Consider the following 13,402-nt stretch of genomic DNA (forward strand, 5'->3'; position numbering starts at 1 on the left):
GACCATTCTGTATCTTAGAGGAAGCTAGGCATGAAACTGAGACTGGAAACTCCCCCATTAGTGTCTCAACCAAAGAAACCTGGACTCACGAAAGCCCACCCTCTCCTCTTCCTCGCCTCCCCACAGACCAGTTGTCCAGACTCAGCTCTCTTGTCCAGCTGCAAGGAGGGCAAACCCAAGGCAAAGCCCCACTTCCCCCAATCCCAGTACCCCACTTGGACTGTAAAAAAGAGTAGGGTGAAACCCTGCATTGGCAGGAGGAGGGACCCAGATGTCATCGTGGTTCAGAAACTCCATTCTCCAATGAGAGAATCTCTTTTGAAAAGAAGAAAACAGGCAGGATTATTCCCTTCCCCCAAATTCCGATATCCCCCAGGCTGGCTTTGGAGCCCATGAGCGTTTTCAAACTTGAGCAGAGAAAAGGGGGATAGATTCATGTCAGGGGGCATATCTCCCAAGGAATGGTGAGAGCACAAGGAGGACAGGGAGCCACAACCAGCCTCCAACCATCAGGCAAGGAAGGCTGGCCCAAGTTGGGGACTGGATGGGTGAGGCCAGGCTCCCTGAGGCCTGGAAGGGGAGAAGAGCCTGGAGCACAGCAGGCCAAACCCAAGTGCATGCACAGGCCCCAGAGGTTTGTGTGGAGCAGCTGGCAACGGCATGAGAAGGGGGGTCAGAGAGGGTAGGGAGAGGATTCCCACTCGGCCATCACAAACACAGGACCCAAGAAGTAATAAACTCCTATACACATCTGTTCCATATTATAAATACACATTATATACAAAATAATGTTATAAAATGTAGAAAGGTCAGTGCTTCTGATTCTTAAATTATTGAAATACTAGACTCCAAAATAAACTACAAAAAACAAACAAAATAAAAACTCATATTATTGATTTCTGAAGATCAACTAGGGGCAGTGGTGGGCATGGGCAGAGCTCAGACTCAAGGCTTGAGGGAGGAAACAGCCTAGGTGATGACAACACCCAATTTCTCCCTCACTGGAATTTCCAATGTCACTGCCCTGAGCTCCCCAGTTAGGCCTGGCACTGCTGGCTCGCCCTCCACCTCTCTGTTCACAGGAGCTCAGAGCCAAGGCTGGAAGCTGTAGAGCCAGGTAATGCTTACCAACATTCTTGCCCCAAGGGCCTGCGCCAGGGAGAGGCAGGGCAGCGTTATGAGCAAGGCCCACACGCAGTAGTTGGAGCCATGTGGGCAGAAAGTGCTCTTCCCACATCGTGTGCTCACCTCATCTACAGGGAAACTCCTGCCAACAGCCACCACACCTGGTGGTTTCCTGGCCCACAGATGGCCCTGCCCTAACTGGCCTTCTCTTTCCTCTCTGATTTGGACCCAGCTGTCACCATGGAGCCTGGGCCAAAGGCACTTTTGGAAACACAGATGCCAGTGGAGGCCACAGCTCCAGATCCTACAGGGCCACTGCCACTCCCTCTGAAAAACAGGCCGGAGCTCCAAAGGAGCCCTCTGAAGGCCACCACTGGCAGAGCAGGTCCAAGTGGCACTACTCCTCTCCTCTGTTCCCCTGGCTGGTGCGGCTGCCAAGCTGATGCCGGACAGACACCCAAAGGTGTGGAAGTTACTGCATCTCTTGGCGAGTTCACAGTCTGTCCAGTTCATGCCATTCCCTCTTCCTCCTGAGAGCAGCACGTTGCATATTAAAAACGTCCCATCCAGGATGCAATGTAAACAATGCAGAAGGAAGGTCCAGCTGCGGGGCAAAGCTGGGATGTCCTGGGAGGCTTCTGCCTTATACCTGAGGAGCATGTGCAAAGTGGGGAGTAAGTTCCCCTGGAGTACAAAGCCCTCCCTCCATGACTGCCCTGGGTCTCCCTGGTAGAAGCCACTGGAGCAGGTGAGCTGCAGGAAGGGTAGGGCAGCCCTCCCTGGTCTTCTGTCCCAGCACACATGCATGCCTGGCAGCCCATGCTCATAGGTGGGCCAAAGGAGGAAGCCAGGGAGAAGGGGCAGGAGGGGCACAAGGCAACTACCCTCACCCACCAGCAGCTGGGAAGCAGTGCCTGGGAGCTGGCCAGGTGCCACGGCTGCCCAGCCCGGCACTAACCCAGCAGGAAGAGACTGGGCCGGGCTCAGCAGCACGGCTCCTGTTTCACACCCTCTGTGGCAACGAGGCCAGCAGCGACCCAAGAGCCACTGAGCCTGGCCTGCCAAGGAATTGTCCTGACCTACCCCAGAGTGGTCCCTTGGGTCAGGAGTAACAGGCCACTATCCCATCCCCAAAAGGCAAGCAGGAACATGCTAGAAAGGCAGGCAAGCCCAGCACTCACCTCTGTGGCAATGACACACTCATTCCTCTCCTCTGATATCAAACACACAGACTGGTACATGGAGTCCCTGGGGGAGCAGATCGCTGATATCCGACACCCTGGCTTCTCACTAAAGGGACACAAGACAGGCCGCTGAGGGAGGTGTGGGGAGAGGGCTGGGGGAAGGGTGGGGGCACTAACTTGGATCCTGGAGAGTCAGAGGGCACTGGCAGAAGTGGTTCTGGGAGAAGACGCAGGGAATGGGGATGCCCAATGCTAACCTGGGGTACAGGCAGAAACAGGCCCCTAAGAGTGCCATAGTACCTCCAACCTTACTAGAGGGCCTCAGGCCTGGCAAAAGCCAGCCTTGCCATGAGAGGCAAGCCATGCCATAGAAAGATGGAATTCACAAGAGACACGAAATGGACACTTGACATTTGTGAATGAATGAATGAATGAGTGAGTATGAGAGAGAAAAAGACAAAAGACCCCTGGCGGAACTCTTGTTGGAAGATCAGCAGCAAAACCCCCCGTTTACTTAAAAGCAGTCAAGGCCCCTGGTGCTAGCCTCCCACGTGCCTTGGGGGAGCCCAGGCAGTACCACGTAGGGTCCGTGGCCAGCCCCGGGACTCCAGGTGCTGCTCACCTGTGTAACCGCAGTGGTGCCTTCTCTCCTAAGCTCTTGTCGCTGTGGGAATACTTCCCTAGCATGGTCCCCCGCCCCAGCGGTCCTGGGGCCAGATTATAGTCCAATGTGTGGTTCTGCTGTTTGCCACAATTGGACTTGTCCAGGCCACAGTCAACTTCCAGCTCCTTCTTCTGGTTTGTGTTCTTCAGCTGGGCAGCGGGGATCAGGTTGTCCTTCTGGAAGTCTGACAAGTTGTTCATGGTCTCCCTGCTTCTGTCGTCCGGCCGCCGAAGCCGCAGCTGCCGCACAGCCACTGCCACCATGCCCAGCAACACCAGCACCACCACCAACCCCACACCCAGGGAGACAGCCACCCAGGGGAAGCTGGGTGGCATGCTCACAGGGAACTCGCAGCGGCTGCCCACAAAGCCATAAGGGCAGTTGCAGGCGAAGTTGTCAGGAGAGTGGCCATTGTAGCAGGTGGCCCCATTGAAGCAGGGTCCTGAGGCACAGGCGTCGCTGGGTGTCCGCAACTCACAGCGCCTGCCAGAGAAGCCAGCAGGGCAGGTGCACACGAGTCCATTCTCCAAGTCATGGCAGGTGCCACCATGGGCACAAGGGCTGCGGGCACAGTCGCTGATGTGGAGTTCGCAGTGGGTACCCATGAATCCGGGACGGCAGCGGCATATGCGGTTTGGACCTCGGTTCAGACACTGGCCCCCTATAGGTACACAGAGCACAGTCAGCAATCACCGGGAAGCCCTCTGGTGCGGAGGGCAAGTACTCCATCCCAGGAACGAGCTTGGGCCTTCTGCCTCCCTGAGCACAGCCAGCATTTACAGGTCCCACTACAAAGAGCACGGCACAAAGAGTCTGCAGACCAAAAGCTGAGGTGACCCTGGTTGCTATGCCTCCATTGGTTCATGTTAAAATACTGCCTGCATCTCACAGAGCTTTATGGTAGAGCCAGACAAATATGCTTGGGTTTGACTCTCTTGTCTCTAGCTGCGGATTTGGCACCTGTTGCTTTACCTTACTGCTAAGCTTCAGTTTCCTCATTTGTTAAATTCGAATGTAATGCTATCCCTTCCACAGGAGATCTCTGAGGGTAAGGCGTGATGCTGCATGAGGGCAGTCACGCACGCCTGATATATAGTAAATGTTCAAATAAATGCAATGATCATTTTCCATCTAATCTTCACATGAAAGACAGAGGACAGGTATTCTATTTCCCCCTCAGTGACGAAGAGACTATGGCTCCAGGGAGTTAACCAAGTGATTAGCCAGGGAGCAGCCTCCATTTCAGCCCTCCAACCCCTTTCCAGCTCCTAAGGCTTCTCTCCTGCACAGTGCTGTCCACCTGTGTCACGGCAAGTCACCAGGAGGCCGAAGAGACAAGGATAACCAGCATGCTGTGTGTCCCAAAGATGTTGAACATTCTAGATACCATGGCCATACCAAGCTCCATGTCGCCATAGGCCAAGGTGAGGCCTTCAGGAGCAGGGCCCTGACCATGCCAGCCTCCCTTGAAGGGACCAAGAGGCCCCCAACGTCCCTCTCTTTAGCCTAGGACTTCCTGGGGAGCGTCAGAGGCCACCCCAGCAGGGACAGGGTTCTGACATGGGAATAGGAATAAAAGCCACTCAGGGTACACCACTCCTTCTCCTAAGGCCTGCACCCACTGCTAACCTGCTCCTCTTTCAAAGCTACCCAGCTGATCAAGCAAGCTCTTCGTCATCCAAAGCAGATGGGGACCCATCTCAGCCTGCCCAGAGTGACAGACAAGGCCTCTCTCCTCTCCTGACCCTCCTTCACCAGATGGTTCTCTTCTCCCCAGGGTTGGTACACTGGGTTAGCAAGCAACAAGACGCACCATTGGCACACGGGTTGCTGGTACACCTGTCCACTTTCTTCTCGCAGTTGGAGCCAGTGAAGTTGGGAGGACATTCACAGGCATAGCTGGTCCCCTGGTTGCGCTCCTGGCAGGAGCCCCCGTTGAAGCAAGGGGAGTTGGCACAGCTCAAGGTACTGTGTTCACAGTGCAGGCCATAGTAGCCCGGGGGACACAGGCAGTGATAGCCATCCTCCTGGTCCTGGAGAGAGATCAGAAAGAAAGGAGCCAAAATTAGACCCTGGAGGCAGGGAGGCATGGCTGGGGGTTAGGCCCCACATGTCCACAATGCCTGTCCTTGGCCACCTAGGGTGAAGATGCCTGGGCATTACCTGGCCAGACCTGTGCCTTCCTACACTGGCCTGGGCCTCACCTTACAGCTGCCTCCATTGCGACAGGGGTTGCTGTCACACTCGCTGAGCTTCAGCTCACAGTCCACACCAGTGTAGCCTGGGCGACAGGTGCAGGTGTAGCTCCGCTGCCCACTGTTAGAGCACGTTGCCCCATTCTTGCATGGGGAGTGATGGGTGCAATAGTTGAGATCTGCAGAGACAGGAACCAACCAGCTGAGCAGAGCCAGAGAATCATCCCCACATTCAGGTTCCTTATAGTGTAAATTGACTGCCCATGTTTGGCCCAGAGGCTTCAATTCAGTCTTCCAGGCCCAAATTCCCTTCTTCTTCCCCCAGTGAAATCATGTATATTGAAGCACCTTGACTCACACCTGACCAGTGCAATCAAAGTTGAAAAACAAATCGACAATTGCCTGCCAGGTAAGCTCACAAAGACAGGCAGGCGGGATAGAATGAAGGTAAGGAGGAGGAGTGGACAGCATGGCCATGTGTTGAGGAAGAAGTCAGAAAAGGCTTCATAGAGGAGGGGTGGTTGAGATAAGCCTGGAAGGAGGGATAAAATTTTAACATGTGGAAATGATAGAGGGGAGGCGAGATCCACCAAAGGTAGTGACCAGGCATTTTTTTAAGGGGAATTCATTACAAGGGTATTTTGAAATGTAAGTACAAGTAGTCCTGGGTTATGAACGGGATAGGTTCTGTAGTCTCGAAAATGTTTAAGTATTTATATGCACAGAAAGGTAAAAATAAATGCTATGTTAAGACAAACATCTAAGTTGCATTTAATAGGTAAATGTACCTGTTCCAACTTATATACAAATTTAACTTAAGAATAAGCCTACAGCCCTGGCCGGTTGGCTCAGCGGTAGAGCATCGGCCTAGCGTGTGGAGGACCCGGGTTCGATTCCCGGCCAGGGCACACAGGAGAAGCGCCCATTTGCTTCTCCACCCCTCCGCCGCACTTTCCTCTCTGTCTCTCTCTTCCCCTCCCGCAGCCAAGGCTCCACTGGAGCAAAGATGGCCCGGGCGCTGGGGATGGCTCTGTGGCCTCTGCCTCAGGCGCTAGAGTGGCTCTAGTCGCAACATGGCGACGCCCAGGATGGGCAGAGCATCGCCCCCTGGTGGGCAGAGCCTCGCCCCATGGTGGGCGTGCCGGGTGGATCCCGGTCGGGCGCATGCGGGAGTCTGTCTGACTGTCTCTCCCTGTTTCCAGCTTCAGAAAAATGAAAAAAAAAAAAAAAAAAAAAAAAAAAAAAAAAAAAAAAAAGAATAAGCCTACAGAACCTATCTCATTCATAACCCAGGGACTGCCTGTGTTTGTTTTTGTATTTGGGAAGCATAGGGAGGGAGAACCAGACACAGCAAAATAGGGACTGTGAGGGCTGTGTTTGTATGTGATGAGTATATGACTGTGTCACCTGGGAGTAAATGTGAGCAGAAGAAAGAGAATGGGCAGGAACCAGGTGTGTGTGTGTGTATTTAAGGGGGAGGGGAAGAAAGCAACACACACACACACACACACACACACATATACAGGGCTGAGTTCCAAGCCCCTTGTTGCCAGCAAGTCAGGGCATAGGCAAGTTGCTTCTATCCTGGCAAGCCCTCTGCCCATCCTACCCAGGCTTGTGCTGGTGTTTCCATGGCAGCAGCCACCCATTTGACCCTGAAAATGGGAGACACATGCTGCAGCTGGCTCCCAAGATGAAAGAGATAAAGGATCCCTCCTCCACAGTTGGGGCTGGCGGACCCCTGTGTAGCCAGAGGAGTGACCAGCCCCGCCAAACACCAAGAAGAAGAGACTATGGAATCAGGCAGCTGCCTGGCAAGTACAATGGGTGTGTGTGTGGGGGGGGGGTGAATAAGGGAGATTGCTTATGCCCACACCAAAAAGTCAGTTAGATATCACTCCACCCAGTGCCCCAGCTCACACAGCCTCCAGGCAGCGGGTGGGCACACCCCACCAGACAGCTGTTTAGGGGAGAACTGCTCAAACAGCTCTGGCAGGTAAGCAAACACTTAGGGGGTTAATAGCTAACTATGAAGTAGGAGGAACTGAGCCCAGCATCCCTCTCTCTCCCTAGCCTCACTGGAATTTATGAGTGCAACCTCCAGGCTACCAATTTGTCTCCCTCCTGGCCTATCCAGCCATCCTGCCTCCCCAGCACCAGAGAAAGAAGCACCCACCATCTTATTCTAGTCCAGTTGTAAAGATCCTTGAAAGCCCCATGCTCCTTGAAGGATAATGGGAAAGCCAGCTCAGCAGTCACTAAGTGAGAAGAGTCCAGGCAATAACTCTGGTTCCCACCCCTTGTGCATCTCTCCCACCTCCTCTGTATTTTCTTTGGCCTCACTCACCTTGGTCACAGAATAGGCCTCCCCAGCCCTCATCACAGGTACACTCCCAGGGGATACTGCAAGTGCCATGGCGACAGCCATTGTGGGGGATGCATTCATTGCAAAGGCGGCCCTGCCAGCCTGGGCGGCAGCTGTGAAACAAAAGGGAGGCTGAGGTTGAGCTGAGAGCTTGGCCAGGAGATGCCCCCTTCCTGCTTCCTGTCTCCTACTCACATGCACTCTGCTGGCTTGCTGCAGTAGCCATTCTGTTCATGACAGCCAGAAAGACAGACAGCTGAGGAAAGAAAACAGAGCTGCGTGAGGTTGGGATGCCAATGACTCTGACGCCTACTTCCTCTCCTGGCCTCGAGGGTGCTCCCAGCTCTCCTGGGCTCACGTCCCACCCCTGGCCTCCCAGAGGAGCCATAGGTGTCTTAAAGGGAACCGGTGGTTCAGGGAGGGAGAATCCAGACTGGATGGAATGCAATACTGGGGTCCTTGTGGGCTCTGGCACAATGGGGAGGAGCACTCAGAAGAGAGAGTTCTGAGCCCAAACCTGTCCTAAGCATCCCCAGCTGTTCCTGAAGCCCAGCTAGTGGGCAGTTCAGACCTGCTCTGCAAGGGAGGCAGGCTGTGAGAAGCCACTGGTTTGGCTTTTTGTTTTTGCTCAGGGGACCCCCCCCCCCACTCCAGGCAGGCAGAAAAGAGCTTGGCTGCTTACGCTGTTCGCAGTACTCCCCAGTCCAGCCGGGCAGACAGGACAAGCTGCCATCTGGCTGGCACACGTAGTGGCCGAAGTGGTCATTGCGCTTCTTGCAAAGGCGTGAGCAGCTGTCCCCATAGTAGTTGTCACTGCAGATGACCCGGTAAGAGTAGCGCAGCCTTGTTGGGAGAGGGCCGGTCTGCTCATCCAATAACCAGTTCTGACCCACAGCTAGGGAGCCCTGGATGGTGATCTTGCTGATGAGCGCGTTTGGTGGCATGGCCTCTGAAGGGGCAGAGGGCCAGGTCAAGGAAGGGCAGCCTGTCCCCAAGGGTGCCAGCAACTGCTGGATCAAACCAGTTGTCCAGATGACCCCCACCTGCCAGCAAGCACAGGCCAGAGGAACCCAAGGGTCCCACTTCTTAGCTGCCCTGTGTGTGTGCATGTGCAGGGGGCATGATGCCATTCAAAAGGGGGACAATAGAAGGATGTTAAGATATCCCAGTGTTCTGTAAGCAGATAGGCAGGGGAAAGAGGAAAAGTCATAATGAAAAAACAAAAACAAAAGACAGAGAGAAATGAGAAAAAGAAAAGCTCTCTATGCTGGGAGGACCCTGGGCAAGGGCCCCTCAGGTGCCCATTCAGGGGTTCTGCCCTCAGAGGTGGGTAATGCTTTTCTTTTTCCTTTTCAAAGTGAGAATTGTTGTGCTGCTGAAATATCCTTTTCCTCTGTGTCAGAACAACATCCCAAAGCCATTATTCCCTTTCCAAAGGAGCGGAATTCGCGAAAGGTGTAAAATACAGGAAGGGGCCCGTCAGCGGCGCTGGCAGCTTCGGCCTTTCTCACCGCCGTGCTCCCCGCGTTCCCACGCCAAAAATAACCCGCAGGAAACGCAATTGTGCTCAGAGTCCAGGCAGCGGGCGGAATCCGAGCGGCCAGAGCGGGGCGCAACTCCGGGCCGAGCTAAGCGTCCGGCCTCCCACCCCCCAGCCCGCACTTCCCCCTCCTATTATTACAGGTTAACTCTTTCGGCACTGCGCCCTGTCGCCCCCCTGTGGAGGCGGAGCGAGCCACTCACCTGGCCGTAGGTCCTCTCCCGGCGCGTGCCAAGCTTCGATGATGAGTGAGAAGGTGCCCTGGGAAGCGGAAGGAGGGGGCGGGGGGAAACAGAGAGGGAGTGAGATGTGCAGAGGGATGGTGGGGGTGCCTTGCGGCAGCCGGGTTAATTAATCTAATAGCAGGATACAATTACTGCGCCCGGGTCACCCTAACGGGTCTGTGCGCAGCATCGCGCGCGAGCACGAAAGGCGAGAGGAGAACCCCGGGCGGGAGGAGGACTGAGGGATGGGGGAATGTACGCGAGAACCAGTCGGAAGTAGGGGACGCTCCGGGACGATGAAAATAACATCCCAAGAGCTGGCAGAAGAGAGGGCATAGAATTAGGAAAGGGAGACTAGGTAGAGCCTTCCAGAGGATAAGGTCCCAGGAGAGAGTCCAAAGAAAGGATCAGAAGAGAATGCCCCTTGTTTTGAGGGTAGCGAGGAAATCTGGGGTCTCAAGGAGCCCCCTTCTCTTGGCTTTCGTGACTTCCCAGTACGCCTAGGCTGTGCTCACCGGCCAGGTGAAATTAAAAGGCAATTGGAGAGGGTTGCGTCCCCCGCCGCTGCTGTCGTCCGTGATGGCGAAGGAGTTAGTGCCCAACACAGGTGTGGAGACGCTGCCGAAGGTGCAGGGCCCGGGCGAGACGACCGCCTGGAAGTGCTTAAGACAGACACGGAAGAACGTCCGGCAGCTGGGTTCGCACGGCCGCCCGCTGGCCAGTACGCCGCGCTCGTTGGCAAACTCCCGCAGCTGCAGCTGGAAGATTCCGGAGCCGGCCGCGCGCTATTGCACAGGGACCAGGGAAGGAGGGAGGGGAGCCGTCAGCTCGGTGGACACTGGGGCTCAGGCCCAGAGCGCGGTGGGATGGGTCGGAGGGGGCGCGGGACGTTACCTGCTGACAAAGTGCCACCAGCAACAGTAGCGCCCAACCAGAGGCGCTACGGGACACGGCTGCCATTCCCTGGGGCGTCGCTCTCTCCACCCGCCCGCCCTGAAGCTGGCTCGGTTCGGGACGCCGCTTCCCCGTGCGTCCACCCGTGGAAGGAGTCTCTGAAAAACCAGGCTCCGCTCGCGGCTTTTCTCCCGCTGGCCTTCTTGCTAGCTCCGCTCAAGTTGCCGCGGTAGGTAATCCAGGTGAGGGAGGCTCGGCGGCGGCTGCTCTGAGGACGTGTCCTCGGGCTAATCCTGGGACTGCAAACCGGCTAGCGCCCGGGCACACTGCACTGAGGCTGCTTGAGCGCGGCTCTTGCCCTCGTGTTCCCAGCCTGCGCTCAGCGCCGCTTCTGAAACCTGCGCGCTCCGGAGCCTTCCTTATATATATTGGCTTCTCTCCTCTCTGCCTGTCACTCTCCCCTCCCCTCCCCTCCGGGCCTCTAACTGCTACAGCCTCAGCGCTGCCGGGAGGGGGCCTCCGCCCCCGCCAACCCCCTCCCAGCCAGCCAGTCAGGCACAGGTCCCCGCCCATCCGCGCAGCTCTCAGCCCCTGGGTCCCCCAGTTCTGCGAGTGCCGAGACAACCAGACCTCCCCAGTCGCGGGGTTACACGCGGAGACCCCGGCAGTGGGAGAATAAGGAGAGGACCGGGAAGAATGGGACGGGAGGTGAGCGAACGGTTCCAGGATAGTTGTGGGGGCGGAGTCACTGGGGAGTCACCCGGCACCTAGCGTCGGCAGCCAGCACTAGTTACCTGCAGCAGGTAAAAAGAACTTATGTCCGGAAAGCGAAACCAGCGCTAAAGGACTCGGATTTCCCGCTCCTTCACGGAGCTTCTGGAGCCCTCGCCTGGTCGGGCCTCAATCTGTGAAAGCCCACCCACCACGCCTCCGCGGCGCAGCAGGGACGCCAGCGGACGCATTGACCCTTTTCTGCAGCTATTTGCGGCAAGGAGAAGGGCCAAGCGTCTAAGGCTCGGAGCTCCCTCCCTCCACCTGGTGGGCGTCTCCCTCCCTTGCTGCGGAGGGGTGGGGTGTGTCCAGCGCGTACTTGTTCCCTGCTGCCCCCCAGCTTGCGATCGGCGCGTGCCGGCCAGACAAGTGGTCCGGGAGATGGGGGAGGGGGCGTGGTCCCAGAGGTAGAGGATGGGCGGACATCAGCTGTATGGTAATAAGGGTCTGGCCCCACCCCCAGCGCCTCCCCTCACCTGGGTTCAGCTTCTGTTCCAGCGCCCACCACCTCCCCCCCGCACCCTAGCAGTCCCAAGCCCCTCCCGCGTCCTGACGCTCTGCTGGGGCGCAGAGGAACTCTTCTGGCTTCAGAGTTGGCTCAAGTCACTGGAGAGTCGAGATGAAGGGCTGAGGCCGGGCCGACCCGGGTCCTTTCCTCATGGGGCAAGATGTAGAGTGGAACTGGAAACGCTCGGACTCGTTTTAGTTTCAGGAGACTACACACACCCATCTCTCCTTCGAAGCTCCCCCGGTGGCCCCACTTCTCCGAGCGGCGACAGGGCAGCTGCTTTCCCGGAACCCAGCGTGATCCCCGGAGGCCTTAGATCGGGGAGGGCCGGCTTCTCCAAGTCTCAGGGAGTGCCGGAGAGCTCTCTCACTGCGACGCTGAGGGCAGCGGGGGCCCTGGGGCTTCAGCTGTCAGCCCGCCTTCACCGCGATGGCTGTCGTCGGGCGATAAGATCAGCGCCAGGGGAGCAGGGACGCGGCGCGGGCCCGGGGGAGCCGGGGGGGGGGGGCGGAACGGAGCCCAACAGCTGCCTATGCCGAGCATGGTCTGGTTTTTTGACTTGGGGGTGGTGGTGAAGGATGGAGGGGAGAGAGAAACAAGAGGTTGGGAGCGTGGGTTGGGGGAGGGGCGAGGTGAAGAGACAGGCTCCGGGGTCCCCCACGCACGGCCACCCCTCCCCAGCTACCATCTGGCGCGAGCGGGTTGGCGTGGGGAACCGAGGTGGGGCGGGGGCCGGCAGATGGGCCCAGGCTGCGCTCCAGAGTTAATGTAGGTTATGGGCAGGCGGAGTCCCCAGGCCCTAGGGAGGAGGAGCCCAGGGCATGCCTCCCAGTGATCCTGATAAGTGAGTTTCCCATCCTCTCTCTTCTCTACTCTACGGGTCCTTACACCACCAGTCTAGGGTGCCAAAAAGTGCCCTTCACTCCTCTGAGCTGACATCCAACCCTACCTAGTTCCTGTCTGCTTCCCCCTAAATCCTGACCTTGGAGTTTATAAAAACTTGGTTCTTTTCTGGCGCTGGCATTTGCCTGACTGTCAAGGGAAATATCCAGTTCTACAGGAGGCATTTGCTTAATACTGGTAGATCTGGAACACTCTCTACCCCTCAAACAAATCCAGACTAATATGTCCAAAAGCAGTTTGCGCACACACAGTCAAGGACCAAACAAAGTAAGTACCATAGTGCCCTGACTGGATAGCTCAGTTGGTTAGAGGGTCATCCCAAAGTGCAGAGGTTGCCAGGTTCGATCCCCTGTCAGGGCACATACAAATCGATGTTCCTGTGTGTGTGTATCCCTCCCTCCCTTCCTCGCTCTCTCTAAAATCAATAAAATAAACATTTTTTAAAAAAGTAATTACCATCATTTTCCTCAGACACAAAATGCAAGGGATCCCAGAAATCTAGAAAGCCTCTGACCTGAGGAAAAAAGGCATCATCATCAAAAGTAATTTATGAAGAACCTATTTGAAGTTTATTATCCCAATAGGGCTCCACCCTCGGCCCTGAGTACCCACTTGAGTTCCAATCATCTGGGTCCAGCTTGGCTCACTTTTGCTGAGCAGGAGAGGGTCAGACTGCCCCTCAGGGAACCGAAATGGGAAGCCTCCACAGCTGGGGCCCCTCCCTTTTTTCCCCCACTGGAGACTTGTGGACAGAAGACCCAGCATGTGTTCTGGGGGCTCCCCAGAACAGGAGGCCATGAGATGATGGAAGGCCACGAATCACAGTGGTGTTGGACTCGAGTGGACGTCTGCTGACCCTGCCATGTAGACGCCCTTCCCACAGACCTGGACTGCCCCAGTTTGATAGTTCACAATTCCTCACCCCCAACCGGCACCCCCCCACACTATCCAGAGTCCTGAGCGGGAGAAAATCCAGCTTCACGCAAGATTCCACAGCCTCCTCCCCAGGGGCCTTCTGCTTCTGCTCTC

At 56.3% G+C, this 13,402-nt stretch overlaps 1 protein-coding gene across 1 annotated transcript; it reads right to left on the minus strand.

The window, feature by feature from the left end:
• Positions 1 to 744: 744 nt before the first annotated feature.
• On the minus strand, positions 745 to 10,647 carry DLL4 (delta like canonical Notch ligand 4). Its single transcript, XM_066277045.1, has 11 exons — positions 10,192 to 10,647; positions 9,813 to 10,082; positions 9,277 to 9,334; positions 8,216 to 8,482; positions 7,729 to 7,789; positions 7,516 to 7,646; positions 5,178 to 5,347; positions 4,787 to 5,006; positions 2,932 to 3,634; positions 2,307 to 2,415; positions 745 to 1,774 (listed from the first exon to the last, which is right to left on the minus strand). Exons 1-11 carry the CDS (start codon positions 10,255 to 10,257, stop codon positions 1,769 to 1,771), a joined length of 2,061 nt encoding a protein of 686 aa, XP_066133142.1. The 5' UTR covers positions 10,258 to 10,647; the 3' UTR covers positions 745 to 1,768.
• Between the last annotated feature and the right edge of the window lie 2,755 nt (positions 10,648 to 13,402).

This window comes from Saccopteryx bilineata, chromosome 4, assembly GCF_036850765.1.
Source record: "Saccopteryx bilineata isolate mSacBil1 chromosome 4, mSacBil1_pri_phased_curated, whole genome shotgun sequence".
NCBI classification, from domain to species: domain Eukaryota; kingdom Metazoa; phylum Chordata; class Mammalia; order Chiroptera; family Emballonuridae; genus Saccopteryx; species Saccopteryx bilineata.

What these genes read in the sequence shown, in the direction of transcription:
- DLL4 (XM_066277045.1), bottom strand. Translation starts at nt 10,257, where the DNA reads ATGGCAGCCGTGTCCCGTAGCGCCTCTGGTTGGGCGCTACTGTTGCTG. An exon ending in TGGGGAGTACTGCGAACAGC is followed by an intron (nt 7,790 to 8,215) that starts GTAAGCAGCCAA and finishes TTCTTTCCTCAG; the next exon opens with CTGTCTGTCTTTCTGGCTGT. An exon ending in GCAATGGAGGCAGCTGTAAG is followed by an intron (nt 5,007 to 5,177) that starts GTGAGGCCCAGG and finishes ATCTCTCTCCAG; the next exon opens with GACCAGGAGGATGGCTATCA.